This window comes from Mustelus asterias, chromosome 8 (genome assembly GCF_964213995.1).
Source record: "Mustelus asterias chromosome 8, sMusAst1.hap1.1, whole genome shotgun sequence".
Taxonomy (NCBI): Eukaryota; Metazoa; Chordata; class Chondrichthyes; order Carcharhiniformes; family Triakidae; genus Mustelus; species Mustelus asterias.
The window spans coordinates 92,702,020-92,716,602 of NC_135808.1; the positions used below are offsets into that span (position 1 = coordinate 92,702,020).

Below are 14,583 nucleotides of genomic sequence, written 5' to 3' on the forward strand. Positions count from 1 at the left end.
CAGCATCCCATCCATCAGATGAAAATTTCATTACATCCAAGACCAGTGCATAGTGACAGCAGTGTGCAACATTCACAAGTTGCACTACAGCAACTTGGCCATGGCTCTTCTGACAGCAAGAGTTTTAACAACATCAGGTTAAAGTCCAACAGGTTTATTTGGTAGCAAATACCATTAGATTATATCTTTACCATTAATACCATTAAACTCTTACTGTGTTTACCCCAGTCCAACGCTGGCATCTCCACATCATCTTCTGACAGCACCATTCAAACCGTTGACCTCTACCATCTGGAAGGACAAGGACAACAAACTCATGGGAAGACCACTACCTGCAAATTCCCCTCCTAAGTCACTTACCATGTTGCTTTGAAACTATATTGGCATCCCTTCATTGTCATTGGGTCAAAATTCCAATAGCACTATGGATGTATCCATACCACATGGGCAGCCACAGTTCAGGAAGGTTGCTCATGACCACCTTCTCAGGGGATGGACAATAAATGCTGGCCTTGCCAGCAATGCCCACATCCCAAGAATTAATTAAAAATTGCACGTTGTTTTTAGAAACGCAACAAAATATATGGTACACAGAGCGCTAAAGGTATTGTTCTCATTAGCCAATATTGTTATAAGTATCAACTGTTCATCCAATATGCACAGTATAAAGTGATGCACGCATGGTAATATAAAATACTTAAAACTTGCTGAAATCCTAGCTTATTGCGTGTAAAACAGAACATCATAAAACAACTCACCATTGCAAGCTTCCTTTGTTTTGGAAAAGCATTAGCAATCTAAATTAATCTGCTGATGAATGTAGTACAAAACTATTCTTTAAAAACTGGTGCTGTTATCTCTTTAGAATTTCAATGTATCAATTAATTTCTCTTCATTGCTTTTATATATAAATTTCCAATCAATCCTAAATTCTGAATCAACATGAACGGTTCTGCAGTTAGATTATTTTTGCATAAAATTAATTCTTCACAGAAACCAATTTTAGAAGTGAATTTAGTTGCATGTGAAATGATTTTGTGAAGTGCTTTGTGTTGTTACCGATTGCCAATTAACCTTTAATAGAAAGCGACACTTCTAAAGTTCTCACAAAACAGCAATTTTTTTCAGAAGATTGCAATAAAGTTTGTTGAATATTTTTTGAAGTCTGCAAACAAGACCACCTGAACCTTTTTCTGTGGAAAGCAAGAGAGCATGTTGACCACTGGAAATCTGAACCAAAAATAGTAAGTGCTGGAAATGCTCAGCAAGTCAGACATTGGCTGGGGTGGCTCACGCCTGCGGGATTCTCTCGTCCCGCTGTGGTGAATGGAGAGTTGGCTAAGCGCCAAATTCTCCATCCTCACCCGCAGCAGTGATGGGACTTGAAAGGCTGGAAAATTCCAGCCAACATCTTTGAAGAGAGAAACAGAATAAACGCTTCAGGTTGATGACCTTTCAACAGAAATGTGGGGAGATGTTACTTGGGCGGCATGGTGGCACAGTGGTTAGCACTGCTGCCTCATAGCGCCAGAGATCCGGGTTCCATTCCTGTCTTGGCTACTGTCTGTGTGGAGTCTGCACGTTCTCCCCGTGTCTGCGTGGGTTTCCTCCGGGTGCTTCAGTTTCCTCCCACAGTCCGAAAGACGTGCTGGTTAGATGCAGTGGCCATGCTGAATTCTCCCTCAGTGTACCCGAACAGGCGCCGGAGTGTGGCAACTGGGGGATTTTCACAGTAACTCCATTGCAGTGTTAATGTAAGCCTACCTTGTGACCAATTAATATACTTTACTTCGCTTGAAACCTTTTACGCCCATAATGTTTTCCAGTTCTGATTAAACTTCGGGCCTGATTTTAACTCTGCCCTAGTGGATGGGCTTTGAGTTAATGTCTCCCCAGTTGACTATGTTTCTCTCTCCACTGCTGCTGCCTGGCCTGCTGAGTACTTAAAGCATTTCCTGTGTTTTTAAAAAAATTACCAGCAGAAACGATGGTGGTGTGTACTCTTCGGACATTTGAAATATCCTCTGCTTGAGGACACATAGGAGAGAGTGTCCAGAGCAGAATGAAGAGCTCCAGGTAAGCAGGGTAGCAATAGCGCAGGATCTGCTACTAACGAGAGAACTACTTCCTCAAAGCGTCTTCCTGAGATTGACAATCCAACTAACCAATAAAATAGCTCAACAGCAGCTAATGTTTTGTAAAGTGCAGATTAAAATATTAACAGATGTGATGGCTGCGCCAAAAAAATGTATGTATCAATGATACATTGGCAAAATCTGGATGTGAAAGGTACGCCTTGTTTTGTTAAATCGCTGTCTTGAATTTAAAATCACCTTGATGCCAGTCAAATGTGCTTTTGAAATAAATATTAAACTTTCACGGAAATGTTTTGAAAACCGATCGTGCAAATTCTGTACAGCTTGCACTCATTTCTTTATTAATTTGCATCTTTTCCCCCCAGATGTTTGTGCGCTCCTGACAGCAGCTCAGCCTGAAGCTGTGCCACAGTTTACCTGGCAGGACGGCAGACGCTTCAGTTCAGGTGAGGGAGGCGGACCGAGCGATTTAATCACAGCCCTGAATGGACATCGCAAACATCAATCAACAAGGCTGAGCCAATGCTCCATCCTCCCTGTCCAGCTGCCCTTACCTTCAGCAGCCACTGGGCTGTCGCTCAGTGTCATAATTTCCCCCAGGATCAGACGGAAGAAAGAGGGAAGGCTTACTTAAGATAAGTTGTATGTATGTGAGTTTCTTTAATGAATTGAAGGCTGATGGAAGTGAATAAGTCGGAGCTGTGCGATAGCTTGATCATCTGGGTGAGTGAGTGCTGCCCAAATGCAGCTTACCTCTTTGCTTTGCAGCCCCGGGTTGAGTGACTCACCTGTGCTGTCCTCCGGTACAGGTGTCATGCCAGGCTTTCAAACAGCCATTATGACCCTGAGCAAGCACGGCAGCCAGTGTGTTGTCGCCTTATTTTTGTCTAAATACACCTCAAGGGTTCCCCACCACTAACTTCATGTTGCATCTGTCGAACTAAACTTAAGCAATATGATTTAAAAGCTCGAGATGCATGAGAGGTAGTTTACAGGCCTAAAGTAATGTTCAAATGAGCTTGAGCTGATTGCCCCATTGCCTTTATGTATACTGTATACTGTACTTATTTTCATCTTAAAATAAGCAGAATGTACCCTGTAAGAATATTTTAAAATGAAATAAAAAGAAACACTTGTATAGAGTACAATTCCAAATAGTTGGTTGATTGAACTGCCCCCCTAAGCAAAGCACTTGTTTTTCTCTCTTTAGGGTCTCCTTGTCAGGTAAGAACTCTTGTTTTTTGATGCCAGTCTTTGACCCCCGCCCCCCCCCCCCCCCAAGCCCCTGTTGTTTGGGAAAATACAGTTAAACTGTCGATGGGTGAAACTGATTTTTAAAAATTTGTTTATGAGATGCTGGGCCAGCATTTATTGCCCATCCCTAACTGCCCTCCATTTCAGAGGGCACCTGAGAATCAGCCATATTGGTGTGGATCTGGAGTCACAGATAGGCCAGATTTCCTTCCCTAAAGTGAATCAGATGGGTGTTGATGACAATGGTTTCATTCATATTGAATTCCAAATTCCACCATCTACCATAGTGGGATTTGAGCCTGAGGTCCTCAGATCTTGTCCTGAGTCTCTGGATTACTAGTGCAGTGACAATATCACTATGCTACTGCCTCCACTGATCTCATTGAGAAATCTAGGCCTAATACTATAGCAAAGTTGTCAGTACATTTCTTTTTACAACAAAGGGAAATTATTTTTATATGAATAAAACAATAATGAAATACTGATTTTACTACATGCAGTTATCAAGAGTTTTTAGTTTTCTAAAAGTTTCATGTGTAGGACACTCTTTAAAGCAGTTCCCATGTAAACTAACTCATTCAAAACTAACACATTTGGAATATTGTGTGCAGTTCTGGTCACCTCACTATAAGAAGGATGGGGAAGCGCTGGAAAGAGTGCAGAGGAGATTTACCAGGATGCTGCCTGGTTTGGAGGGTAGGTCTTATGAGGAAAGGTTGAGGGAGCTGGGGCTGTTCTCTCTGGAGCGGAGGAGGCTGAGGGGAGACTTAATAGAGGTTTATAAAATGATGAAGGGGATAGATAGAGTGAACCTTCAAAGACTATTTCCTCGGGTGGATGGAGCTATTACAAGGGGGCATAACTATAGGGTTTGTGGTGGGAGATATAGGAAGGATATCAGAGGTAGGTTCTTTACGCAGAGAGTGGTTGGGGTGTGGAATGGACTGCCTGCAGTGATAGTGGAGTCAGACACTTTAGGAACATTTAAGCGGTTATTGGATAGGCACATGGAGCACACCAGGATGATAGGGAGTGGGATAGCTTGATCTTGGTTTCAGATAAAGCTCGGCACAACATCGTGGGCCGAAGGGCCTGTTCTGTGCTGTACTGTTCTATGTTCTATTCCACCAATCAAATTATAGATTAGGATTCAATTTCAATTGCTCTTTAATTCCATTGGTTGAAAATAAGTTCCCTTGCTTTTAAGAATTGTCTGTCTACTATTGATCATACCAATATATATAAGTGGCAGAATTTGGACTTAAAGGTAATTTTTTTCCATCCATTTATTGTAACTGTAGTATAGAATTGTTTTAAAGTAACAAATGAAATGCAAAACACCCAAGTTTGGCAGCACCTGTGCAGAGAAAAACATTTCAGATCATTGACCTATTGTCTATCCTAATGAAAGGGCATCCATCTGAAATGTTAACTCTGTTTTCCTCTCCGCTGTTGCTGCTTGTTATCCTGAGATTTCCAACATTTTCTGTTTTTAGCTCAGATTTCCAGCATCCGCAGTTTTTTCTTTTTATTTGCCTATCTACGTTGGCTACTGGATACAGATCAAGATTGCTTAAAAATAAAGATGATTCATTATGATTATTAGATCAACTATACCCAGGCAGTCATACAATATCACACACTGTGAAAGTAAAGTTTTTTATATTCTCTGCTTTGCCCAATGGTGTGGTTTTTTCCTGTATTTTAATTTTACAAAAATATATTACATGTCTTCTGAACCCTACAAATTACTACAAGATTTAATGACATGCTAATTTAGGATTGGTATACTCAGTATAGAGTGTAAATCAGTGATTATTAGATCAACTTGTATGGCTAGATTCATTTCATAACTAATATCAAGTGCTGCCCAATTGTGGAATCACGTTTAACAGTTGATGTTTTCTTTTAAGTTTCAAGCATGGGCTGGTTAAGTACAGTCTGTGTTCTGTCTAATATGTGCAGCCAAAGGGACATGCTGTTTGATTCAATCAGCCAATCGTTGGGATGCATTAGATGTGAGTCCACAATTGGACAGCACTTGCTTGAGCAATGCTGAGTGAGCTCATATCTACACTAACAATTTAAGATGATTGGTTGAGCTTGTAGTGGGGCTCATGTTCACTTGCTCGAAGCAACTTGCATTCATTAGCCAGGACTCGTTCTCAGCAAAGAAAAGGAATATGCTGAAGCCTTGTACCTTTCTATTTTGAGTTATCCGGGAGCTTGGGGAGCTTATAGTTCCTCATTACTTTCCTCACGGCAATGCCTCAACTAAAGAGAGTCAATTTGCCAACCAATTAGCACCCCTTTTCTCCTCTAGTATAAATTGTTATGATCATTTGAAATTTGGCATTTTTGCATTTGTCTCGATAAGTGCAGGATGAAAAGCTTTGGCAACATGTCTCTCTTTTCAACAATATTCAAATTCGGTAGTACCAAATAACTCAATGTACTGCTGAGGAGCTCCTTTGTAGGGACAATGGATGAACATCTGGCTGTGGATATGATTGAAAGTTCTGAGGATTGATGTAGACATGGTTTCATGGCAGCCTATGTTTGTGCTAATGTTGTGTTTATAGTTACACTGCAATCAACATGAAACTAGCCACCTGTGAAATGCCAGTCAGGGTTTAATAATGCAGCTTGTAATATTAGATTGATGTCATTGAATATTTATTCTTCGGCCTAACTTTGGTCATTCATCTGATATGGCCTGTTTAAAGGATGGAGTTTAAGTTTATTTATTAGTGTCACAAGTAGGCTTACATTAACACTGCAGTGAAGTCACTGTGAAAGTCCCCAAGTCACCACACTCCAGCGCCTGTTTGGGTACACTGAGGAAGAATTTAGCATGGCCAATGCATCTAACCAGCACGTCTTTTGGACTGTGGGAGGAAACCGATGCACCCGGAAGAAACCCACACAGACACGGGGAGAACGTGCAAACTCCGCACAGTGACCCAAGCTGGGAATTGAACCTGGGTCCCTGGCGCTGTGAGGCAGCAGTGCTAACCACTGTAGATGAATGTAGTATGGTGGCCTAAATGGCCTGTTCCCTGTCAAATCTTCTTTGGAGTGCAGTTTTAAGTTTGGAAGTTGTGGGGGAGGGAAGAAGGGGAATGAAGGATGATAGAACAGTGTTGACATGTTTCACATAGTGATTATTTATAGTTGATTGTTCTTCATAAAATCTTTGTGAATCATTACCAATGCAATACTCAAAATTGTGACATAATCTATATACCAATAATTTACTGAATGACTACTGTCAATCACGCCCGAGTGATGTCATTCAAAATTGTGACATGTCCTATCTACTACTGTTTACACAATGAGGACTGCCAGTAGGATAATACACGCATTTCATATTAGGACTGAAAAAAAGATAATTATATTTCAAAATGTCAATTGTTTAGATACATGACTTGTTTACTTTCATTAATTAAAGTGGTGATTTGTTTTGAAAGTTTTAAAAATGATTTTATTAAGGTAATTTTAGTTTTAATTTTGCTTATTAGCTTGGTGCTGGGGTGGTTCATTGCATTGGAGCAGCAACATTTTGCCTTTTGGCATTGAAGAATGAAATATTTTGTTTCCTATCTCATAATGCTCAGTTTCTGATTTGGGCTGTCATTGTAGGGTAAAAAGCCATGCAGACAGCGGGCATTTACCCGGAGGAGAAAGGATCAACCAAGAATGACTAGTCCTGGCATCTAAACCTCTAATCCTTTCCTTAGGATGCTCCTTAAATCCTACTTCTTTGATCAAGATTCTGGTCATCTGTTACAATCCCAGCTGATCTTCCTTGACAGTCAGGTCCCAGAGTGGAACCCAAACTTGATAGGTCATAGCTTATTCTTTTTTGTTTAGAGACAAGAATGAGCAGAGTCACAGGACTGACAATTAACTTTTAACAAAAGAATTAAGTTTTTATTAAACAAGAAAAGATTAAATATAATGCACTGCTCTTTCACCACCCCGCCTATACCTTCACCGATGTACATACGTTGGTAAGTATAAGACAAGTTCCAAATTACATCTTATACGCTAATGTTCTCTGTAAGTACACAACCCATGTAAACCAACAGCCAACTGTGGTCAGACACGCTACACTCTGAAACCAAGTGTCAGATGCCACCCAATACCATTCCTGTGGATTTTTCATCAAATACCCCCAGATGTTCATCACAGTGAGCCAACGAATCTCACTGGAACCCTGACTTCCAAATGAGTGTTTCCAAACTTCACTCTCAAAGAGCACTCTTGAAATCTTCTCACAAACCATGCTTTCTCTTGGATGCTTTCACCAAGGATTCACCTCCAGGATTTCAATCTCCCCTTTAAGTATTCCTCTTGCTTGGATTGCCACCGTGCATTCAGGCTTCCACATAATCTCTCAGGTACCCAGCCATTGCAACAATGGTGTCAGCAAACTTTTGATTTACCTCAGATGTCTGACTTTTCACCTCGCCAACTTTAAATCTGGCTCTTACAGTTGACTTTTTAACTCAATCCTTTTTCTGCTTTTTACTTTAACTTCACTGAACAGGACCTTGTTCAACTTCTTGTTCTTTGTTTCTTTTTAATTTAAATGTCTTCCTGAGGCATAATTTTGTCCCAACTCCCTGGTTTCTGAATTTTCTTCTGTTTTTTGGGGAATTCTGTTTTCTGAAGCTCCCTTGTTCTGTCCAGCTGCTCCTGAATCCTGCTCACAACTAACTTAAAGGTGCTTTCTGTCCCAGAGTGGTCTCTGGTTGCTAAGCAAAAACCTAGTTTCCCTTTAAGTCCTGTTTGCTTTCATGTTGTAAATCCTCATTACCATACATGCATCTAAACCAAACTAAAGTAATTAACCTTTCAAATACAGAAGCATAAAAGTAAACTTAGTTAAAGCTATACCCTATTGAAAATACTCACAAGTACAAATATAAATTGTTTAAATCAGCTGTTTCCAATCACATCTGTCCTAATATGTATCTCAGTGCCAATTTTTGTTTAATAGCACTCCTGTGAAGCACCTTAGAATGTTTTACTTTGTTAAAGGATCTATATACATGCAAGTTATTGTTGTATATTCAGCCCGTAAAGTTAAAATCTGAATTTATGCAGAATACAACTAAAATACAAAATTAAAAAAGACATCACTTATCATTGAAACATAGAATGGTTCCAGCACAGAGGAGTCTATTTTGGACATAGTGTCCATGGGAACGCTCAGTAAGGAAAACTCAATCTCATTTTCCTCTAGCCCTGCAAATCTTGTCTCCAGATAATTATCAAATTGCTCTTTGAAAGCCACGATTTAATCTGCCTCCATCACACTGTCTGGTAATGCATTTCAGATCCTAACCACACGCTATGTAAAATGTAGTTCACTTTGTCACCTTTTGCCATTCACCTTAAATTGGTATACTCTGATTCTCAACCCTTTGGGAGTGGGAATAGTTTCTCCCAATCTATCCAGATCTCTCATGATTTTGAATACTTCCAATCTCCTCTCAATCTTCTCTAAGAAGAATGCCCTAGCTTCTCCAGTCTCTCCTCGTAACTGAAATCCCTTGTTTCCTGGAACAATTCTTGTAAATCTTTTCTGCACCCTTTCTAATGCCTTCTCATCCTGCCTAAAGTACCAAAAATTGTATGCATTACTCCAGTTGAGGCTGAACATGTGTTTTATAAATTCCTTGCTTTGATGCACATTCTCAACTTGTCCTGCCACCTTCAATGGTTTGAGCACTTATGCCCCAATGTCCCTCTACTCCTACACTCCTTTATTATATATTGCTTCTTCTCCAAAAATGTATCTTTTCACACTTTTCTGCATTATTTCAGCTGCCATGTGTCTGCCCATTCCACCAACCAAATATCTTGCACTGTCCTCATCCCAGGTCAAAATGCATCCAAGTTTTGTTCATAGACAAATTTTACATTTGTGCTTTCTATCAAGAAAAGCAATGGATTGATCTCTGGGGAACCCTACTACATATATCTTCCTGCAGTCCAAAAACAACCTTTCCCCTTCCACTGTGCTTTTTTTCCTGTCACTCATCTAATTTTCTAACCATGCTATCATTGCTCCTTTTATTCCATTGGCTTTAACTATGTCTGTAGTGTGGCACCTTGACATCCTGCTTGACCTTTCGTCAGAACATTTTTAGCTCTGTTTCTCTCTCCACAGATGCTGACAGCCCTGTTGAGTGTTTTAAACATTGTTCATTTTTATTTTCCTTTTGTAAACAGTGAGGTCCTGGATTTTCAGGATTTCAGGTAATGATGAGCAAGGCCTGAGAATGACAAATAACTGGCCGTCCCAAGATTGTTTTCTATTCTTAGCTGAAATAGGACAGATATTATAAGGATACATTGGCAAATAACTTATTAAAAAACTGAGGTCAATGTGGGAGCAGTATTGCATTTCCTTATCAAACTATTTGTAACATTCATCAAGGCTAATGCCAATCTGTTGAGGCAGCATAGCAGAAAATAAAGAAAAAGATTAACTGCCAGCCAGATTGTAACAATAAATTTTGAAGTCTCTCGTCTCTCACAAAAAATAATTCACTGGTGGAGACATACGATACTAGTGTTTCAGTTGATAGCCTTGTTATCATTCCAATGGATAATCAACTGCTCTTTACCAACATTTAGGAAGCACAAAAAGTATTAACATGATTTTTTGCCCTGCATGATATCTGGAATCAGAAAATCTTAAGGCTTAAAAGTTGAATATATCCTTTCCCCTGTACTTTTCGGAGAAAGCAGTGTAGTCTGTGCTTGCTTATACTCTGGCTTATGTGTTCAAATGATAATCATGTCCATTGTGAGCAGAAAGACAACAAGGTTACTTGCTAACACTGAAAGAGTTCAGAGAAAATGTTAAAATAGCTTTTCAGGTTTGCTTGGGAAGTGAGATAGCCTGTTGCTGAAGGTCATGCAATTCCTGTTCAAGGTGCTTAGCGACATTTGATGGTAGTACAGTCAGGTAGTAGATTTGTAATTTAATTGATTTATCAAAGATCTGAAACACCTTGTGGCGCCCTTCCATCCTCGTTGTATGAAAGGCTGTGCTCAAAGGAGTGGCACAGTGGCACAGTGGTTAACACTGCTGCCTCACAGCGCCAGGCATCTGGGTTCGGGTGACTGTCTGTGTGGAGTTTGCACATTCTCCCTGTGTCTGTGTGGGTTTCCATTGGGTGCTCTGGTTTCCTCCTACAGGTTAGGTTGATTGGCCATGCTAAATTGCCCTTAGTGTTGGGGGATTAGGAGGGTAAATATGTGAGGTTATGGGGATAGGACAGGACTTAGATGGGATTGTTGTCGGTGCAGGCTTAATGGGCCAAATGGCCTCCTTCTGCACTGTAGATTCTATGATAATCGTGGGTTATCAACTTGGGAGGGAGGGAATAATTCCCTTCTCTGTGAATGGTAATGATATTTCAGACTTCAATACGTTTTAATGCAGCATATGTTTTTAGTCCCCGAGGTCAAGGGAACAGTCATTGGTGGCTTTTACCATAAATAAATGAAATAGATTGCATAAGTTTTTTAAAAATAAGATAGAGTTTCTGTGAGTAAGTCAGGAGACAGTAATTTGGTCAACGGTTCAGCTAATGAAACTGACCTTCTCGAGGCACACTTTTGTGGTTTATTGCAATACTTGATTCTAGCAGATGGGTATGTTTCTTGAACTTTGCTGGAAGCCATCTAACATCAGTTTTGGAACAACATCTTAAACTATGCATGATATGTTTTTCATATTGTTGTGGCACCAATTCACATACAGAAACTTGGGTTAGTATTGAATTAGATACTCAATTTTCAGCCCAAATATTTAATTGTGAAAGTTTTAAAGCAGTTATGTTTTGCCATTTTTTCATTTTGTTTTTAAAAATTAAACATCCCTTCACAACTACACTTTCAAATTACAAGTGTTCAAAAAGCTGTGGGGCAGATTCTCCACTGCTTTACACTTTGGCACCATTCAGTTCCTCAGAACAAGGCTAAAGAAAAATAGGCAAAAATCTATGATGCTGGATTTCCACCTTCTTTAAATAGTCCAAAGGTTTTGTTGGATTCCTCTGAGGAACACTTGTGCAAATGAGGTGAAGGCCCTGTGAGGATTGTTCTACCTCCCATACATAGCAGCCTATTTTCCATTTTCATGCATGTGTCTAGAGTGGGTATAATGGGGAGCAATGGGAGAATGCTTGTGAATGAGGTACAATAAAATGATTGACTTGATTTTAACCCAGTTAAAACACGGAAAGCTGAGCATTAATAATTAGGGAATTTAAGTCATTTCAAAGTTCACTCAAATTTTTGCAGCAGTTTATTTTGCATGCATCTTTCAATGTACAGATCCAGACCTAAACTCACAAAATAAGCAATATTTCTGGTATTAGACAGCACACCATATAAATTAGCAGCATATATAAATTACACTTTAAAAAATGATCAATGTAAGAATGCACTTTCAGAAGTTTCATGAGTGAACAACAAACCCAGGTAGGTCACCTCAATGGCTTGAAAAGTGCACTTCTCTTTCTTGAGGCCAACCCCAAGCCTCCTGAAACCTCTTGAATACCTCCTCTAAGTTTGCTAGATGCTCAGCCTCTGTGGAACCAGTTAAAGATAGGCGTGTGCACTGGAATAGGCCTTTGTCTGCGTTTGGCGTGACATACCCCAGGAAGCATAATCTAATTCAAGTTGCAGGTACGCAGCACTCATATCCAGCTTTGTGTAAGATTGACATCCTGCCAGCTTTGCATGCAGGTCTTCAATTCTTGGGATTGGATATTTATCCTGCTTGGTGGCCTGATTAACTGTTAAGCTAATAATTGCCATAAATGTGGATGGTCTTATCAGTACAGTTTCAGTACAGGAACTATAGTTGCTTGTCCAATCCGAGAACTAAACTAGCTGGATGATGCCTAGTTATTTCAACCTGTTTAACTCAGCATCCACTTTCTCTTGTAAGGCATATGGTACTGGTCTTGCTGTAAAGAATTGGAGAGTCCCCTCTGGGTCAATGTAAATCTGAGTTTGTAGCCCTTTGATTTTGCCTAACTCATCACAGAAGTTAGTTTGGTATTATCAGTTCGGGCAGTCCCCCTTCCTGCACTTGAAAAATCTCGGCCCAATTCAACTTGATTTCTTTAAACCAATCGTGGCCGAGCAGGTTTGTTCCATCACTCGTCATCATTATCACAGGGAGCTGGATAGACTGTAACTTACAGGTATCATTGTGGTGCTTTTTATTTTTATTGCTCCTCCTTCAACTTGGCAGAAATGCCCTTCAAGTTCAATGGTTGGACTCCCTCTCTTAGTTACTGAAATTCATGCTCGCCCAACACAGTGGCTGATGTTCCTGTATCCACTTCCATCTCACGAGGCTTCCCATTTACCCAGGGCATTACAGTAATAGGGTCTATCTTGCCTGTTTTTAGATTAAATAGAGAGAATACCAAAATCATGAGTGCTTGGTTCTTCCACATTGTATACTTGTAACATCTTGGTTGATCGATTACTCGACGATCTTGACTTAGCTCTGCACTGCTTTATCAAATGTCTCTTTTTTGACAATAAAAACACTCAACCTCCTTAAACAAGAATGTGTTTACCTCCACATCGCTACCATTCCACTTAAAGCATTACTGTCTCATTATCACCAGGGTACCTTTTTGTTTTGTTGGTGGCTGAAATTGTCTCCCCCTTCGTGACTGCTTCGGCAGTTTTGGTACCACGGCTGGCAACTGGTTCCCATCATAACTGATGGAATGGCACCATTTTGTGTGCCCTGCATCTCTTGTGTACCGTTTTCAGCAGTTTCCATAGCCATTTAAAATTTATGTCAAACTCTGCCAGTCTTCTTTCTTGAACAGTGTCGTTTCTCACACCACAGACTAACCCTATCCCATAACAAGTCATTAAGAGTGGCTCCAAAATCACAATGCTCTGATAATTGCTTCAGTTTAGCAACGTAAGTCATAAATGATTTGCCTGAGATTCTTATAATTGAATTTGAGTCTCTGGAATATGACTGATGGTAGAGGTTGCAGTTCAGCCTTCACTAAATCACATGCTCACTAAATGATTTGGAGTCGGGCATGCTTGGGGTGTAAGGCTGTGAATAGGTTATATATTTGTCTCCTACATCATTTGGGAAATTGGATTTCATCTCCTCCTCCATTTTGTTTGCTTGGAAATAATATCCGAGGTGCTTGAAGTATTTTGTCCAGTCCTCCATGGAGGAGTAAATGGGTTGATTCACCCAAAGAGAGGCATTCTGGTGGGTACACTATTTTATTTTTCTCAGACTTCGATTAAAACAGGACACTCGCAGGTTTGGGTCAGAGGATGTGCCAGGATAATCTAATCTTGTAACCAGATGTAGTAATGAACTTTTCCGAGGCTTCATTAGTGAACAACAAACGATCTATTTACAAGGATCTATAAGATCAGCAGCTGAGGTCTGCCCATGGTGGACAGCGCATAAATTGGCATGGTAGGTGTAAGGAAAAAGGGTGGTGGCTGGGTTGGCACTGGGACTAAAGGGCCATAGGTTGGCATGGAGAGTATGAGGCACCATGGGGTGTAGGAGGGGCATAAGTTGGCATAGAAGGAGTGAGATCATGGGGGCATAAGATGGGGCATGGGTTGGTATAGATGGGACATGGTGAGTTTGTGTGACGGTGAGTGGGTGTGAGGGGCAAAGCCTAGAAAGTTGTTTTTTGTCTTGTTCATTTTTGATATCTTCAACAAAGCACCAGTGTACTGAGGCAGGCCCTCCATCCAGCCAGATACCAATCATGTAGTCCTGCAATGATATTCCTAAAGCTTAGGTCAACAGACAAGAGTGAAATAGCCAGCACTGATTTTTCTTTTTAACACTGCAGAAAGTAATATTTAAAGGGCAGGCATTTAAATTCCCTGACAGCATGACAGTTCCCTTGACAGTTCCAGCGAACTTCATGGGTCCAGTGCAGTTATGTCCACTTTTAACAATCCAAAAGGTCACTTGATCTCTCCCAAAGGGCACGTGACCTTCCCTGAAAGTGTCATGAGACCATATTCAAAAGCCTCTCCAAAGAACTCCTGCTGCTTTAGACATTCTCCTACCACATTTAAATAGTACAGGTTGTGTTTATGACATACTACTAGGCAAAATCAGATCTGACAGAGGCAGCTGCAATTTATCAGGTGAGTTGCCTCCATGAACTACAAATGTGCA

At 40.3% G+C, this 14,583-nt stretch overlaps 1 protein-coding gene across 1 annotated transcript in view; it reads left to right on the top strand.

The window, feature by feature from the left end:
• Window positions 1-2,668: 2,668 nt before the first annotated feature.
• The window catches only part of hook1 (hook microtubule-tethering protein 1), a 67,721-nt gene continuing 55,806 nt past the window's right edge, over window positions 2,669-14,583 (top strand). The window contains exon 1 of the mRNA XM_078218519.1: window positions 2,669-2,819. Coding sequence (XP_078074645.1) covers window positions 2,775-2,819 — 45 coding nt within the window. The 5' untranslated portion in view covers window positions 2,669-2,774. The remainder of the gene's footprint in view (window positions 2,820-14,583) is intronic.